Below are 19,685 nucleotides of genomic sequence, written 5' to 3' on the forward strand. Positions count from 1 at the left end.
TTCGATACTTAACACGTTTAAATGCAGGTTAAAAAATTTAAATTGATTTTCCTAAAATATCAATTAAAAAATCGGCTAAGTGCGAGTCAGGCTCGCGCACCGAGGTTTCCGTGCTACAGTCGTATTTTTTCAACATTTTGCACGATAATTCAAAAACTATGATGCATAAAAATAAATAAAAATCTGTTTTAAAATGTACAGGTGAAGCCCTTTCATATGATACCCCACTTGATATAGTTATCTTACTTCGAAAACTGAAAATACTAATTATTAGTTCATGACCACAATTTAATTTTTTTGTGTGTGATGTATGTAACCACAAATTAACGGTTTTCAGATTTTTGCCATAAAGGCACCGATTCTAAGCACAACCTAATTTTAGAGTATTCGCGCCCTCTTCTTACTATTGTAATATGAAAAGGACAGAAGCAGTTTGACATTTCTAAATTTAATTTTGAGATGGTAAAACCCGTGATTTTAGCACGCACTCGCGAACCTACCGTTTAAATTTGTATTGTGCACTAAAATTTAGAGTCTTTAAATGTGAAAGTCATGTTCCGTTCCTTTTTTAGCATTAGTAAAAAGAAAAGGATGCAGATACTCTAAATTTAGTTTAGAGAGAGACTAGAGAATCGGGGCCAATGTGGCTAATTCCTTTGTACACAATCTCTAAACTAAACTAAAATATCACGTCTAAATCTATTGCTATCCCTTTCATAATGTTGCTTGCGGAAAAGGAAAGCACTAGATTTAGACCTGTTAATTTAGTTTAGTTTAGAGATTGTGTACTAGAGAATCGGCCCCAATGTCTGCTAAAAGACCTACCTAGCTACCTGCCAAACTTCATGATTCTAGGTCAACGGGGAGTACCCTGTAGGTTTCTTGGCAGACCGACAGACAGACAGACAACAAAGTGATCCTATAAGGATTCCGTTTTTCCTTTTGAGGTACGGAACACTAAAAATAGCAATAAAATTTGTCAAAATATTGTTAGCGCAAATGTCACGCGCGGGATTGCCATGCCGCTTCGTTCTTCGTAGCGTATTCGTTCGTGAAAAAATCGAATATCGTAGTCGTAGACACCCAAAGTATAGGGTGTCCACACATTTTGTTCATATTTCCAAAACAAAAAGTTTTAATAACTTTGTTAAAGTAAAAAGGGTTACAGGTTACACTTTAAACGAATAAAACTTTCCTGTATTCGCTTTTGTAATTTTTATGGTAATTAAGGAGTCGTGTATACTATAAAAGTTATTATTAAATTGCAAGACTAATACAGTTGCGTTTCCTGCATGGATAGGGTATTGGATTTTTCAAAATTTTTTGAAGATCTTGTAAAACGAAAACTTATTTTACGTAGGTACCAATAAATTCATGGACCAATAAACTAAAAACCAATGTTTTTAATTTTTTCCATGAACGATATTAACGTCTTGACCTTCATATCAGTGATATAACTACTTACTATGTTAGGATTTCCCAATGAGATGTAATCAAATGCCCCTACTACAGTCAGATATGAGTAGGTACGAGTACAACCGGTTCGGTTACAGCTTTCGATGTTAGAATTACGCTGGGCCACAGCCTTTTCGCATTAGCGGCAGCATAGGAAAGCTATCACTTTGTCGTATTTTTGGCACTTCTTTCTATTTTGTACGAAATAGTCTTCTATAGTATAGAAAACGTTTGAAATAAATTTTCTTCCTTGTATCCTGCCGCTAGTGTGGCGTGACAGGCGACAAAACAGTAGCCTCAGATTTTACCGTCAACGTTGATAAAATTCGAGTGTCGAAACATTTTAGCGTCAAAGTAAAATTGACACTAACTGCCTTGTTTTAAAGCTCAAGTTTCTCCATACATCTATAGCCAACGGTCCAAACGGAAAAGTTGTGAAATTAAAATCGAAGGTACTGAATTTTTGATTTCAAACTAAGGAACTTCAGATCCATTTTTCTCTAACGTTATTGTGTTTTGATGCTGGAACTCTGTCAACCTTACAGAGTGCTCATGATTGCCAAGTGGCTTCGGTGTGTGTCATTGAAAGGCAGATTGTAGTTCGCTTGAAGCAGTTCGTCATGACTGCTTCAAGCTGCCCATATTTGCCCACTCTTACAGCCTTACTCAGAGTCGCTTAATCGTTACTTAAGGCATTCCTTATCCATACTAATTCATGCCTAACGATTAAGCTAATCTGAGTGCGGCCGTTAGTAATGCAAAATTGACAGTCCAGAATCGATTTTCAAATATCGATGATTTTCCAGTCTGTATTGACAATGTTAAACTGATGCAATTGGTTATTATTGAAAGAAGTGTTTGGTCGCCTGTTAAGCCCGGCCGTGGCTCTGCATATAGAAGCCTGTATGTAAACCCATACTGCCCCTCTTTAATGTATAAAATATATTTACATTTTCTCGTAACTATTAATTAGATTATAACCTTCCAAATAAAAGACATTTTGTAAAAATAAAGCAACTCCTTGTGATAGTCTTTACAACGTTAGGTACTTATATTTAGAACTTTGTATTACAAAAAAATTTACTCATTACTTATTATAAAGTTATATAAATAATAAATAGTTAACTTATATTTAGTGTTTATGTAAATCAGAGAGTAAAAAATATTTACATTGTTATTACTTAATATATTTACTTTTTATTAAATTAAAAATTTGTTACAAACTGAACGTTAGTTTCATTGCTTTAGTCCTTGCCCTTTTAGTTTTTGGAATTGGAATATTAGTTTTTTTTTTGGTTAATATATTCAAAGGGTTAAAGCAATGAACGTGCGCTCGATACGGTGATTCATTAGCGAATGGTGATGGAACAAAATTTGCGCTTTAATTTATATGCGGCCGAAGCCTTATGACGCATGCAAGGGTAATCCTTTGGTTGCCTCCATTGATATATAACACCCAAGATATTATATGTACATTATCTGAACGGCCAATTGCAGTAAAATTGTACGTGAAAAAAATGCTACAAATGATTTTTTTTATTTTTTTTAAATTTATTATAGGAAAATCAACAGCGAAATAATACAATAAGTTACTTAAGTGCTAATTACAGAAGTATGGCCAATTACAGATAAATTTGCACTAGTTTTGTTATTTTTTACGCAGTTTTCATTATTCTAATTATCTCTGAAGTATAATTAGTACTGAACAACGTATTTGTCTTACAGCCGTACTCAGAGACAGATGTATGTGAGAGATATAGCTGTCTCGTTTTAACTAAACTTAAGTAACGATTAAGCCACTCTGAGTACGGCTGATAGATTTGAATCTGATTCTATTAATAATGACATCTGAATTCAGAGGTTAAAGAGCCTCATTGTATATATTGGCCTTTGAAAGTAAATACATAGTTTCGATAATGTTTGTGTTGCTACTAGATGGCTTGAACAGTCGCTTAGACTGGCTTATAGACATATCTGACAGTTCGGCGCTAGAGAAAATAGTGAAGCGTCGCTTAGTGGTCAATGGCGATCAGGGATAAGGGTAGAATCCGGTCCCCAAATTTTTATATGTATGTAAAAATATTACGAATTCAGTCAGTCAGTGATTTAAAACAAAAAATCAGTTATGAACCGATTGTATAATCACACATTTACGAGATTTCTGAACTTAGTATCTTGGTTTTTTATATCAATGACAGGCTATCGATCCTATTAGTGATTTCATGCGTCTCAATTAAATCAAAGTCAGAGGTTGTATGTACATGATTATGTTATTAGTACCGACATACTAATCAATGGGGCTTCGTAAGCAAAAATAAGTTATATAATGGCGCTGATTCTGATGTTTTTCGCTAAAGTGAATTTAGAGTATCTGCATCCTTTTCTTTTTAATATTGCTAAAAAAGGACGGAACATGAATTTTACATTTAAAGACCCTAAATTTTAGTGCACGCTACAAATTTAAACGATATGCTCGCGACTGGCAGCTAAAGTCACGAGGTTTGACGGCTCTAAATAAAACTTAAATTGTCAAACTATGTCTGTCCTTTTCTTGTTCTATTAGTAAGAAAGAGGATGCGAATGCTCTAAAATTTAGTTGTGCTCAGAATCAATACCAATCTTATTCTTTTAGATAATTATTTAATTAATTTATTAATGAAGCCAATTAATGGATGACCTTTGAAGAATTGCTATGGCCACTTAATCTATACTAATATTATATAGAGGTAAAGTTTGTAAGTTTGTTTGTAGGAAGTAATCTCTGGAACTACTGAACTCTTTGATTATCCAGATTTGATGTCCGTCCTTGGGATGCAATCTCTGTACCAAATTACGTCAAAATCGGTCAAACGGCTTCTCGATTGCGGTACAATGACAGCTACAAAGTCACGATCGCAATCACCTCTGATTGGTTGACGCTCGCTCACTATTGGCTACCATGCATTGTTGCAACAAGAATCGCACAAATTCAGCCAATCACAACAATTGAGATTGTAATAATGACTGATGCAGGTTTTACTAAATCGACCTACTGATGACGCGTGAAAATGTTACATTTCGCATTTACAATGTTAAGTATGTATGGATTAGGATTAGATTAGATTGAATTACTGTACCTACTGAGTTACTAAAAAAAAACAGGTTCCTACAGGTTTTCAGTAGACATATCAAATCTGTCCTGGCTTTCTCCGTATCAGATGGTCACCCTATCGTACAACCAAAAAATGTATTAATACACCAACTTTTATATATTACTGTTCCGAAAACGTACTCTAATCACGAAACTGTTGATCCTTTGAAATATGAACTTAAATGTTTCTAGAATAAGGATCAATTTAACTAAATGTGTTTACCAAAAGGTTACTTATTCTCAGATTTTTGGAGACCTTTCAACCTTGATTTAACATTTAAGTTAGCCTTGACAGTGCTAAGCTCGATGTGTCGAAATCTGTACATGAAATCTTTTAACACCAAATTAACTGATTTTGATAAAATCGACACGTCTCGTATTTTTATCCGACTACGGTAAAGGCAAAAAGAAGGGTTATGTATTTAACAGTCTATTTATATGTGTTCCAACGTGGCGCTTAAACTACTGAACCGATTTTGATGAATGAGATGTCAATCGATTTGTTATTATAGTCTGGGTGACATAGGCTACATTTTAAATGAACAAAATTGATATGGCAGATATTGCACCCAAAAAAGTGGGGGGTCTCAATTTTTTTTTTGCTATCGAATCTACTGGGGTTTCAAATGAAACAGGAGAAAATTTTGAGTTCATACATCTTAAATCTAAATATATATAAAACGAAAAGGTGACTGACTGACTGACTGACTGACTGACTGACTGACTGACTGACTGATCTATCAACGCACAACTCAAACTACTAAACGGATTTGGCTGAAATTTGGCATGCAGATAGCTATTATGACGTGGACATCCACTAAGAAAGGATTTTTGAAAATTCAATGCCTAAGGGGGTGAAATAGGGGTTTGAAATTTGTGTAGTCCTCGTGGACGAAGTCGCGAGCATAAGCTAGTATAAATATACTACAACATAAATATACTAAAATATACCAAGCGACTAATATAATAATAATTTATTATAACGTACATAATATCTATTAATAAAGTTTTATCAGTAATCAAAAGTAATCTGACATGACGTAACTATATATGTAAATGATAAACTGTGATATTCAATACGAATAGATACTTACTTTTATATCGCTCTTGGCTAGATTTCGTTGTGATTGTGAGACTGAGATTTGAGAATAATTATTGTTTGTTATGTAATTCAACTAGCGACCCGCCCCGGCTTCGCATGGGTGCAATGCAATGTAGATACTAATGTGATGTCATTGAGGTGTCATTGCCTCGGAAACTCTCAAATGAGAGGATTATTTTTCGACCTAATTCACATTATTTAAATTTCTCTAGGGATTTCTAATTTTATGAGAATTAAACTATACCTATAAACCTTCCTCTTGAATCACTCTATCTGTTGGTAAAACCCGCATTAAAATCCGTTGCGTGGTTTAAAAGATCTACGCGTTCATACATACATACAGACAGTGGGAAGCGACTTTATTTTATACTATGTAGAGAAGACGTTAAGCAAAGCCTCAATAACACAACAGTTAACAAGTGGACTGAATTCCGAGAGGTCAAACGGTCTGTTCTTACACCACCAGTTGGACTATTGACGACCTCCTTGCAGTGGTAAGCGGAGGTGGTCTTGTTAGTGGGAGGTCCCGGGTTCGATTCCCGGCAGGGGTTTGTAACTTTATAATTTCTCTGGTCTGGTCTGATGGGAGGCTTCCTTTTGGCTTTGCCGTAGTCGGATAAAAAAAGTCGAAGTAATTACGCTCTTTAGATCTCGGCATAAAACTTTTGGTTTAAGTATGTTACAAGGACAATATTTCCTCAGCACGTGCCGGTGCTATAGTTGCTATTTTATGTATCCTATATTTAATGTATATTTTTAATCCTCCGTTTGTAAAGACGGCCCAGTTAACGCGGAGGAGTTCTGACGTCACATATACGCTTCTATAGCAGGCCACCCACAAACCGTTATTGTAGAATGCACTACAAAACTAGCACGAGAAATACAGTTTCCTTCTTTTATAGACATTCATCTATTACTAGCTTATGCTCGCGACTTACACAAATACGTGTGGACTACACAAATTTTAAACCCCCATTTCACCCCCTTAGGGGTTGAATTTTCAAACATCCTTTCTTAGCGGATGCCTACGTCACAATAGCTATCTGCATGCCAAATTTCAGCTCGATCCGTCGAGTAGTTTTAGCTGTGCGTTGATAGATCAGTCAGTCAGTCAGTCACCTTTTCATTTTATATATTTAGACTAGAGCATGCCCGCGACTTCATACGCGTGGATTTTGGTTTTTAAATCCCGGGGAAACTCTTTGGTTTTCCGGGATAAAAAGTAGCTTATGTCCTTCCCCGGTATGCAAGCTATCGCTGTACCAAATTTCATCAAAATCGGTTGAACGGATGAGCCGTGAAAGGCTAGCAGACAGACAGATAGACGGAAACACTTTCACATTTATAATATTAGTATGGATTCGATGCTTATAGTCTTTATTGACTTCTCAAAGCTTTATTACACTAGCTTACGTTTAGGGGACAGCACAAATTTCGAACCCATGTTTTACCGCCTTAGGGGTTAAAATTTTCAAAAATCCGGCGCAGAAATTGAAGAATCCATTTATAATTTTCAGCGCTGATCGAGCAAACAGGCGTTCAGGAGGAGGACACTTGCAGCCACTTCTCCAATGTCCTCAAGCAGCTCGTGCAGGAGAACATCCCAGGACTGCCGCCCGGAGGAGGCTTGGCTGCCAAGTGAGTACAGAGACTAGATCTAGATCTTGAGCGGACAGCGGAGGGGGCGACTAGACGAAGGTGAGGGTCAAAGGTGTTACAGCAACTCATTCCCAAGCTTTAAGAGCCTCAATAGTTCAACTGGTAAAGGAGTGGACTGAAAACCGAAAGGTTGACGATTCAAACCCCGCCCGTTGCACTATTGTCGTGCCTACTCCTAGCACAAGCTTGACGCTTAGTTGGAGAGGAAAGGGGAATATTAGTCGTTTAACATGGCTAATATTCTTTAAAAAAAAAGCTTTCTTGTTATTCAAATAATACTTTACATTGTTATTATATTAGTATATCAACTTTACGTCGAGAGGTCAATCGCACAGATCAATTATGAAACCGGGGTGATCACGTAAAACGTTGCAGTAGCGACGGCAATGCGACAGTTCATTTGCTGACTGTCTTCTTCTTCTTATTGCTGTCTCTCTCTAGCCGTTGTTACATGTGACGTTTCGCAACCATGTCGCGAGTCTGACTGGTCCGGGACGTCGTCGAGCGGATTTTTTCAGGGGTTGCCTGAACTATTGTACCCACATACACCACTACAGCATTACGCTGAGGCAATTCCCTTTTTAACCGACTTCAAAAAAAGGAAGAGGTTCTCAATTCGTCGGAATCTTTTTTTTTTTCATTTTTTTCATTTTTTTTAATGTATGTTCCCCGATTACTCGAAGATGCCTGGACCGATTTTGAAAATTCTTTTTTTGTTTGAAAGGGTATACTTCAAAGTTGGTCCCATTTAAATTTGGTGAAGATCTGATGAACATCTTCGAAGATAGATACTGGAACTCCTCAACGGATAAGAGTAAATTGCTCGCGATCAGCGTAATAGCTCAGTAAACAGTAGATTTTTAACCAGTCATAGCATAATTCCATGGGACCACTAAAAATTGTGAACTAAAAAAAAATTACAAAAAAAATAAAAACCGACTTCGATACACAAACACTAAAAATTGAAAAATAATTTAGTTTTTATTTTTTTTGTAAAAAATTTTTGGGTCAGTTTTGCGCCACAGACACGCATTCGGGTTTTTAGGTCAGACAGTTGTTTTTTTAGATTAATTTTATTGTAATTCCATGCAATTTAGAGCCTCAATAGCTCAACCGGTACAGGAGTGGACTGAAAACCGATTGTTCGACGGTTCAAACCCCGCCCGTTACACTATTGTCGTACCTACTCCTAGCACAAGCCTGACGCTTAGTTGGAGAGGAAATGGAATATTAGTCATTTAACATGGCTAATATTCTTAAAAAAAAAAAAGCAACTGGGAAGATCGCCGCCTCTATACACGTATAGTAGTACAGGATCTATCAGAGCTACGTAATGGCGGTGGATTTCTCGGTTGAAATGCGTGGAAAGCCGTATGTGACTATTTTGTTTGTTTCCAGACAAGCCCTTTTGGACAAGATCTACCGGGAGTTCTACCCGGACCACGTGGACAGCTCGGAGCAGTTCGACTGCAGCGACATCGCCGAAGTCAACAACTAAGTACCTACATCCGCGCCGCGCTTGCGAGTTGACGCTTAAAACGAGCCCATGCCCCATACACTGTTACTTCATCATCATCATCATCATCATCATCATCATCATCATCATCATCATCATCATCATCATCATCATCATCATCATCATCATCATCATCATCATCATCATCATCATCATCATCATCAGCATCATCATCATCATCATGATCAACCCATCACCGGCTCACTACAAAACACGGGTCTCCTCTCAGAGTGAGAAGTGTTTTGGCCATAGTCTACCACGCTGGCCATGTGCGGATTGGTAGACTTCACACACCTTTGAGAACATGAAGACTTGAACATGAACACTGTTACTTACACTATTGCAATAAGGAAGTTTCCACACAAAAAAGCGGCCAAGTGCGAGTCAGGCTCGCGCAACGAGGGTTCCGTACTACAGTCGTTTTTTACGACACTTTGCACGATAATTCAAAAACTATGATGCATAAAAATAAATAAAAATCTGTTTCAGAATGTACAGGTGAAGACCTTTCATATGATACCCCACTTGATATAGTTATCTTACTTCGAAAATTGAAAATACTAACTATTAGTTTAGTGAATTTGTGGTTACATCACACAAAAAAAAATTGTGGTCATGAACAAATATTGCTATTTTCAACTTTCGAAGTAAGATAACTATATCGAGTGGGGTATCATATGAAAGGTCTGCACCTGTGAATTCTAAAAAAAGATTTTTATTTATTTTTATGCATAATAGTTTTTGATTTATCGTGCAAAAAGTCGAAAAAATACGACTGCAGTACGGAACCCTCAGTGCTCGAGTCTGACTCGCACTTGGTCGGTTTTTTACTATATAAATGAATTATCAATCGTCATGTTGAAGATTTTAGCAGTAATAAAAGTTTTAAGCCTCAACATCGTAAGCAAGGTTGAGTTTAAACCACTAACCGATATGTACTCGAGCGAAAATGGATTGCATCACTAAAAGAATAAGGTGCAAATTGGGTATTTTCCTACTTTTTTAATTTGATAAATATTATTACTTTATTATAAACTATGATAAAAATAATGACGTAGGTACGCTGAAAAAAATATTAAAATAAAATAAAGATTTACAAAGTTACAGGCATTTTAATTATGGAGTTTGAGGGTCTTCTATCCCTTTCTCGCAAAACGAAAATTGGTATGAAACCGCACGAAGCTACTATGGCATTAGTAAGGTGTGACGTCAAAATGCTGTATCGGCTATCTCTGTCTAATCAGAAATAGGTGTTTAAATACTTATAACTTTTTTGTTATTTGATCGATTTAATTATTTTTTTCAGTTTACGTCATTATTTTTATCCTAGTTTATAATAAAGTAATAAAAGAATTGGAGTCAAATACCCAATACGTATGGCGATGCAGTAAACATTTTGGTTAGTAAAGTTGTTACGTAAAGGTGCATTCGCACTGCTCCAGATTATTTGACAACTTGTTTTTGTACATAAAATAAACGCGTCTCGAAATGCGGGTAGTGCGAATACACCTTTACACTGCGTGATTTTCCCGTCTATGTTTGAGCAATAGATTTTAATCGCTTTGTAAAAAACATGCTTATATCACCAGAAATGCTTGTCTGTAGACAGATAAGTTTATGGTAGGTTAATGGTGATCGCATACCGCAGGACTTGTAATGGTACGCTTACACGAGAAATCACAAAAAATACCTTCATTTTTTGCTATTATACTGTAACCAATAGCAAGCGTCCTTGTCCCGCTGCATAGCGCTGTCCTTGTCAATACTTGTGCTAATAGTAAAGTGTGCGTTGACATTACCACCAGATTCTACTCTTAAAACTACGCCTTTTGCAGTTCTTGAGCTTCCTGCGAGTCTTGCGGCTATGTGCGATCACCTTAAGAGCGCCTGTCCACTGAAGCGTGGCGGAGCGGAGACTTACTGAGCGGACCAATCAGATAACTGATAGATCGCGTGATCATTTTATTACGTCATCTATACTTATAATAAAACTGTAACTGGACAATTTCTGTACGTTAAATATATTTTGGAATCTTTTAATAATGTAATTGGTCTATTGAAAACATCGCTCCACTCTGCTTTAGTGGACAGCGCCCTAATAAGGTGAAAACATAGGCGAGGGTATCACTAAGGCAGAAATTTAAGAAATTTAATGTTTAATACTCTAGCCTCTGCTGTGGAGCGAGTCATAGACAAAAATTGTTTTTTTTCTTCCCTTTTATGCTAAGGTCATGTGTCCTTGTTTCTTACAATGTCCACAGCGGTTTTATGTAAAACTAAAGATTCTACATTGGATTATATTTACGTCACTTTATGGCACAAATTTCTGTTCTTTCCCGAAATATGTACCTAGAAAAATTTGATAGTTTTTAAACAATAGCTGAAGAGACAGCGGTGAATTTTGAAGAGGTGCTTTAGAAAGGCTGAAATTGCGTAGTATGTTTATTTCACGTTATGTTGAGTTATGAGTATGGAATCCTAAACTCTGGGTTGAATTCACAATTTATAAATCAATTTTTTAATGTGATACAGGTCAACTTACATGGTTACCTATTTTGTTATGTCAAGATTTCTACTGAGTAGAATCTGGTAAATAAAGCAAAATGATTTATTCGCTAATTATTGTTATATTATAACAAAACCATGCTATGGTGCTATGAAATATGAACTTTTTCATGTAACTTTCAATAACTCATGTTATAAGTGTCAGTTTTTTACAGACTCATTCAAAATACATTTTTAAAATTGTGTAACAATGAATTCAGTATGAACCAACCAGCAGATTCAATGCATAAATACTTGAGTCATACTTGCGGAGTGTAGTCGAAGCGGCGTTTTAGATAAGTCAGCTTTATCGACTTCAAAATATTGTAGTTTAGCTGAATGGAAACTAAACATGAATAAGGTGGTTTCTTCTTACGATAAGTAACTATATATACAAACTATAAACAAGTACCGGCAGTAAATATTGCACATCGAACTTTAGAAAGAGATTTCTGCTTCGTAGAGCGTCGTCTGTGTCACTCATACCTATGTGACGTTTCGTCGGTCTCAACGGTAGAGACCACGCTCTACAAAACCGTCATATCTTTCGTCCTCGGGTACTCTAGAAACTCTGCTTTTGTCAAGCATCTCACCAATAATTCCCACTGTCTCCCGGCCTATAATAATAATATTGTATAGCAAAGCAAAGGGTTTATTTAGTTTCACAGTACATTTACATTTTAGGTTAGCTCCCCTCCCCTTTTTCTGTTTGTTCTGGACTTGTTCATACATGTCAGGATATTAGATGTGTAATATAGAGATTCGAGTTAAATATAATATTAATAATGAATTTAAAAAATGTTTAGAAAACTTATTTCCGAAACTCTTTGTTTTGTGTTGTCGATGTTTTACTGTGTCTGTAGATTTTCGCAAAAACGAAATATGTGAGGCTAATTTTTGTAGTCCCCTCCTATATGTTTCATACTACATACGCGATTTTTTAAAAGTACAACCGAAAGCTTTTATAACGATGAAATGTTATTTTAAACCTGTTTGTAAGAAACTTGACTTTTAATAATTGTAATTTAATTTAAACATTAAACGGTGCATTTACACATTCGCACGAAAGGCGAGACGGTACGATAACACATGCTCACACATTCGTCTCTAGTCTCTTTCGCACTCGCGCAGTGGTATATTATAGTGACGAGCTGTTTAGTCGTGTGCCTGCTCTATCATATAAAAGATCGTTCCGTATTAGTACAATTCAAGCCGTGTACTAGTTTATTCTAACCGTACTATTAGTGCTATTCGGTTCTTCAGATCTTTGCATTTGAAATCGTATTACTGTACTGAAATCACTAACTAGTACATAAATATAGCTAATTCCGGCCGTACTTAACGTGGTTAGTTGACATAAGCCCGACTAGTTTCGAACCCATCCTATATTGATAATGGAAATCACTCACAATAGTTTAAAAGCGAAACTAGTAGAATTGGCTGATGTCCTCTGTTTCTCTCTCTCGTTCACGCATTGCATGTAAGCCTCAATAGCTCAACGGTTATAGGAGCGGACTGAAATCCGAAAGGTCGACGGTTCAAACCCCACTCGTTGCCCTATTGTCGATACCTACTCCTAGCACAAGCTTTACGCTTAGTTGGAGGGGAAAAGGGGAATGTTAGTCATGATTATAACGGCTAATATTCTTTAAAAAAATATATCATGCAGAGCACAGAGGTCGTCAAGATTTTTGTTGATTGCTTCGTGGACCGTACCGAACAAATAGACCAAAGTCCGATTTACGTTTGAGAACTGTCTTTTCAGTCTGTGTAGTTGAACGGTTCATAAACGTTCATCACTACATGACTAGCGCTGTGAGTCGATATAATTGACTACGAATGGCGAGCCGAATGAGATGGCGTATATGTAAATGCACGGTAAATGATCTAACGCATCAAAAAGTCTAAAAACGCAGTTTTGTTATGCGTCAGTCTGCAGACAACCCTAGGCTATCTCAGTTAGGCCAGTCGTTCTTTAGTGTTTGAATAAATTTTTATTAGTTGTAACTTTTCTTTCTATTTCATTAAGGGCCCTTATGCAATATCGAGGTACAGTGCAACGTAAAAAAAGCTAGAAATAATTAATTTGTATGGCGAAAGAGATATTACTCAGAGTACAAAATCGATAATTTTGCTAAAAAAACCCAAAACGTAATGGGTTCAAACTAAGAATAGGAATGACTTTCCGCCATATTGTGATGTCTTGGCTGGAAATATAATTTGATTCAATAAATTTTCAGTAGATTTTGTAGTAGATACCTACTAAGACTTAATAATGTAGAAAAAAACGTAAAAAAAGTAGGATTTTTAAGTGACAGTTGACAGAGACCCTTAAATTTTTTATTCTTTGAACGTGTACTTACCTACAATTATAGGTAAGTATATTTACGTACAATTTTTTGAATAGTATTGAAAAATTTAACTGACGAGAAAATCTGGGTAGGTTGTTTTAATAAAAACCGTGGGTTGGATACTGACGAGAAAAAGTTCCATTTGAGTAAGATGGCCTCAAGTCGAGAGTGCTAGGCCTAAAGTATATAAAACTTCTGGATTTTTAAGCTTTACCATCTAGAATCTATCCACTGAATATATCCATAGAAGTTATTAGGTAGGTATAGGACTCTCTCTATTACGTAATCGCATACAAATGACAAAGACAAAAAACTCAGTGGGCATTAACCATTTTGAGTGACCAATCAATCACATACGAACCTATATTTTCCGTACTACTCTATTAGAGAACTCTTTATCAAAAAACATCGAAGTTCAATTCGAATTGGTTGGTGACTCAAAATAGTTAACGCCCGCTGAGTGTTTTGTCTTTGTCATTTGTATGGGATTATGTAACAAAGAGAGCCCTATACTAACTGCTCTCAGTGGATAGAGTATAGTTTCAACTTTCATGACGCGAGCTGTGCCTTCTGTAAAGTATAAGGGCCCTTAACACACCACTCCCTGAACTCGTTAAATTAAATAATAAATAAAATAATAAATAATTGTAAGAATAAGTAATTATTGATGGAGAAAAAATTAAATGTTGAATCGTCAGTGTTGCCAGTTGAATTATTTAAATCACGGGCCACCTCACAACAAGTCGACATTGATATAAAAAAATTAAAGATACCTACTTGTATAGTCACTGACAGAAACAATTCAAAAACAAGCCCTTCATCTCAACGGTTGGAGGGACATAAATACAAATGATGTAGGCTTAATTCAATTCAATTCCCAATTATTGGCTTTTAGGTGTGCTAACTGGGCGCAGATTGTTTCGCCAGTGTCACGTTTATGGAGAAGGCCGGGTGTATGTTTAAAACTCATTATTTGGGCTAAAGTCAAAGTCAAATCATTTGTTCAAAATAGGTAACATTGTACACTTTTTAATTGTCACTTGTTAGATTTGTAAGATAATGATGTAATGGTGTTAATTATTAATACGTGAACTTAAAGCTACGAGTCGTCTAGTACGCTACCGTACCCGTACCCTTTTCTAAAACAAACTTTACGCTTAGAAAATTTATGACGTAGGTACTAGCTTATGCTCGCGACTTCGTCCGCGTGGACTACACAAATTTCAAACCGCTATTTCACCCCCTTAGGGCCTGAATTTTCAAAAATCCTTTCTTAGCGGATGCCTACGTCATAATAGCTTTCTGGATGCCATACTTCAGCCCGATCCGTCCAGTTGCTTGAGCTGTGCGTTGATAGATCAGTCAGTCATTCACCTTTTCCTTTTAAATATTTAGATTTCGCAAGTGTTAGCGAAGCGTCCGTAGATGCCTTTATATTATAGGCAAAAATGACTTAAGGCGAAATGGGATTGAAGTTGTACACGAGTGCAAAGTCAAATTGATCTATGGATCTCAGCCTAAGATTACTTTGGTTATGTGAAAGAGATATTGTGTTGACAGTTCTAAGGAATTGTGTATCTTTGGTTTTTTGTATCAATGTTGACCATAGATAAAATCTGTGCGCATAGTTGTTTGTACATAGTATGTCTGCGTTTCTAGCCCCTACTGTGTAGCCCCATCTAATAGACCTCATTAACCTTATGCTTTGTTTTTAAGACCTCTCTTAAATCAAACTTGACCTAGAGGTCAAATCAAAATCAAATCAAATGGTTTATTCAAAATTGCTATTTGAAAGTCAGTTGTTGCATTTGTAAGATGATATTGTGGTGATAATTTTTACGCGAACTTAAAAACTAAAGCTACGAGGGTTCCAAACGCACCCAGGTCAGAGCAGAGCCCACAACAAACTCAGCCGGGTCAAACAGATAAGATCCCGTTGGACTTACATATGCTGTAAACGTATAGTCAAGTGAACGAGTTTTGTTAACTACTAATATTTTTAGTAAATAAAGGGGAGTATTAACGTCATTTGAATTCACAACTTATGTTCGCTTTTATTAGTTAGGCGTATCATTGATAAAAGTCATTTGTCCTATTTTGAAAAAGATGTGTTCAAATTGTCAAACGAGTGGCGTTAATATTCTTCCAAGTTTCTACATCTAACCTCCGAAAAATCATTATCGGTATTTTACAGGATATGTTTCGGAGAGTGTGCCGAAGAACTTTTAGATCTGGTTCCTCCTTCTCCTTTCTACTATCGTACCGCAAGGCATCGCCAAGGTCTGCACCCGTACGTAGTCGAAACTCCACGGATACGTACGAAGCGGTTTGCCTGCTCATTTCTAATTCGAACCGCTTAGTTTTGGAACACCCTTCCAGCATCAGTTTTCCCCTCCAATTATAATATGGGTACCTTCAAGTCGAGAGTGAATAGGCATCTTCTAGGCAAGCGCGCTCGATCTTAGGCTGCATCATCACTTCCCACCAGGTCTGATTGCAGCCAAGCGCTAGTCAATAAATTAAAAAAAAAAACTATATGAAACTTTTTTGGTGGAACGCGAAAAAAATAAATACGTCCTTACTTTAGGGTAGTTCTATAGTAGTATGGTGGTTATCAACGCAACTCGTTTACTGAATGAACCCTTAATAGGACTCAGAGTGAGATCTATAGAGTGCACTCTGAGTTAGCTTAGACTAAAGACAGAGTTAAAACGAGACAGAGCTATATCTCTCGCATAAATCTGTCTCGTTTTAACTCAATCTAAGTCTGAGCAAAGTTAAAGTGCGCTCTATAGATCTCACCCTAAGTTTGCTTCCAAAATTGCTTTGTACTTAAAAACTCAATTCTTTCTGGATTCCTAATTACTTCATACAATCTTTTTTAAGTAGCAACCTAAATCCTCAGCAATTTTCAAAACTGCGTTTTCTTTATATGAATTGTTAACTAAATTCGGACGGATGTCTGCCATGGGAATGCAACTCGAAATCAAAATCGGATTTTCGAAAAATAAGCCTCTACGCGTTGTGACCTGTGTCCCCGTGCAAGTTGAATTTGAGAAGACATCTCAATTATTTCGTTGAAAGTATTTCAATAATACAGTAGGCGGCAGAAAATAATTTGCATCGGCCTTTAGCATGTCATTTCGGCTTTGTCACTCATACCTATATGACGTTTTGTCGGTTTCAACGACAGAGACAATGCTCTACAAAACCGCTATCTCCTAAAGGATATACATTATTGTCTGTCGCGTACTGTACCTTCTTTTCTGAGTGACGTTTACACTAGGTATATAATTTCAGGTTGTCCTATCAACTTAACCTGTCATTTGTGCCGATTTTACACACATACATAAAAGGAGAAACTGACTGACTGACTGATATATCGACGTACCGCTCAATCAGCTGGGTCTAGACTCTAGAAACTTGACGCTTTGTTTTCTTCGTAGACCCACAATAAGGACCTATGTCCACTTAAGCGGAGCGGAGCGGAGATCTGTTCAGGAGACCATTTAGATTGATAGATGATTTGAAAAAAATATCACGTCGTCTGTAATCTGATTGCCGATTGGTATTGCTAAGCCCATCTCTGCACAAACATGTTAATACCGAGCCTAAGGATTTTCTGAAATTAATTATGAGAGAACTTAGGGTGGATAGCTAGTCTTAACTAAAACACGTCTTAAACTATTAGTAGCAATTCTATTTTTGTTGTATTTGATTTAGAGTTGTATTCACCATCTCGATTTGTTCTCTTGTATATAAAGAAATACTTTTGTACCTGTTCGACCGGATCATTAGGGTCACTATAAAATGTGGAATTAGAGGAAATATCTATTTTGTATTGTAACATGCTAATTTTAATCTTCTCACAAGGTGACCATACGTTGACTATGTCATACTATATTCTCCACTAATTAGTTATTATATGACATCAAAAGAAATGTTCAAAGCGGCCGTTCATTGGGTAGTTTGACCAGTTTGTCGATGCAAAACTTCACGGAGCGCTTTTAACAGTGTCTTAGGTCTGAGCAAAGTCAGACTTCGCTCTATAGATCTAAGCCTTATAATTAGATGGAAACCCAAACATACATGAAACGTGACGTAATCAATGTATGATCTCAAACTAAAATCAATTTAATCGTTAGATATAGTTAACGGTTACTAAGGAAAACAAAATTTCGACACATTTGCTTGTAGCGAGAATAATTTTAGCGTGTTTAAAACATGGCTTCCTAATTTTGTTTATTTATTAGCGAAGTGTTATATTTAATTCATTTGCCGCCGAAAACTAACGCTTCTTAAATTTGAGCGTACTATGAATATTTGACGTTTGATTGGCATTTTGTATATTTTTATGTACGCACAAATATTAAAAAGCGTTTTAGTGTGGCTAACTGGCCAATTCTTTTCTAGACAATCTTTGAGACAAACTAAAATAAAAGGTCTAAATGTACTGCTATCCCATTCATAACGCTACGTGCGGAAAAGGATAGCACTAGATTTAGACCTGTCAATTGAGTTCAGTTTAAATATTGTGTAGTACCTATATCAGAATTAGTCACATTATTTTGGTCGTTTATATTTATATTTGCTTCCATGAAATTCCTTTATCGACTCATTTTTATTCATAATAATAATAATGAATTAATGTTTTCTTTGACGAGTTATGGTATATTATCTGTGTTTATGGCGCCATAAACAAGAAGCATAAGACTGCTGCTAGCCTGGCACGAAACTTGTGTTTGATATAATCGTAATTGTTTTTTGGGCTGAATTTATGATACCTTTCAACTACATTTTAATCTTAGGCTGAGATCGACAGCGTACTTTGACTTTGCTCAGACTTGAGACAGAATTAAAACGAGACATATTTATGTAGATATATAAATGTCTCATTTTAAGTCTGAGCAAAGTCAAAATAGTACGCTCTATATAATGATCTCAGCCTTAGTGTGATTTAACAATCACAGGCATTAAGGACTGTCGCATTGATTACTGCCAAAGCTTGATGCTAGGCTAACCTAGCTTCTAATTGGCTGACATTCACTATTGACTAAAATCGTTTAATATAAATGGATTGGATATTCCGAACAAAAATCGTGTCCCATAACTCACAAGCTATCAACCTAGAGTTAGACACGTCGTCCATTGTTTGTCATAGATTTAACATCAACTTATAAACTCAACCATCAACTAATAAGTGATTCATCAACTCACATTAAAAAATCTTGGTTGGAACGTTACCTATCTAGTTCGTAGTTGATACATAGAGATTATTGGTTAAAGTGCTTTAAGCTAATGTTAATAATTGTTGTTAGAAGCCCACAAATTCACCCAAGTAATTACATATTAATATACCTAATCTCGATAGTAATACAACTTTCGTGCTAGCCCCCCAAGCCCCGATTCTCTATGACATTTTGACATTTTTTAACGACTTTGACGTCACAACTCACAAATGTGTCATATGAATGTCATAGTAAAGAATCGTATTTAAAAGACCCTGCCCCCTAAAGCGGATACATGTTCAGTAGATCAGTAAAATGATATGGATAAGATTTTATCGTCATTTATCAATAATCTGGCTACACACTTCCGCTTCGCTTTAGTGGTCAGACACCCTAACATTTCTGTCTGCGTTCGGCGCCAAATTTTTTTTAAATAGTTGTAATAATTTAGATAATGTTTTCCTTCTATTTTGTGAATTAGACCAAATATATTCTGGAAGTGGGTTTTGAATTGAAATAATTTTATGTCCATCCGAGGCGAATAGTAGTACTTTGTCGTCTGGTTGTTTTTATTTTATTATTTTTTGATTTCGCTTTCATACGAAAGTCGACAAGTGTGTCTAATTATATCTAGTAGACGCTTAAACAATAAATAAATAAATACCTGTACGTACCTTCATTATTTTTTATTATTTTCTCA

The 19,685-nt window shown here is 36.1% G+C and overlaps 1 protein-coding gene and 1 long non-coding RNA gene across 2 annotated transcripts in view; one reads left to right on the forward strand and one right to left on the reverse strand.

Annotated features, from left to right (window-relative positions):
* The window catches only part of alph (protein phosphatase alphabet), a 30,418-nt gene extending 10,754 nt beyond the window's left edge, over positions 1-19,664 (forward strand). The window contains exons 3-4 of the mRNA XM_034977971.2: positions 7,205-7,325; positions 8,745-19,664. Coding sequence (XP_034833862.1) covers positions 7,205-7,325; positions 8,745-8,844 — 221 coding nt within the window. The 3' untranslated portion in view covers positions 8,845-19,664. The remainder of the gene's footprint in view (positions 1-7,204; positions 7,326-8,744) is intronic.
* The window catches only part of LOC138403567 (uncharacterized), a 161,167-nt gene that overhangs the window by 42,794 nt on the left and 98,688 nt on the right, over positions 1-19,685 (reverse strand). The gene's annotated exons all lie outside the window — the stretch shown is intronic.

This window comes from Maniola hyperantus, chromosome 18, assembly GCF_902806685.2.
Source record: "Maniola hyperantus chromosome 18, iAphHyp1.2, whole genome shotgun sequence".
Lineage (NCBI taxonomy): Eukaryota > Metazoa > Arthropoda > Insecta > Lepidoptera > Nymphalidae > Maniola > Maniola hyperantus.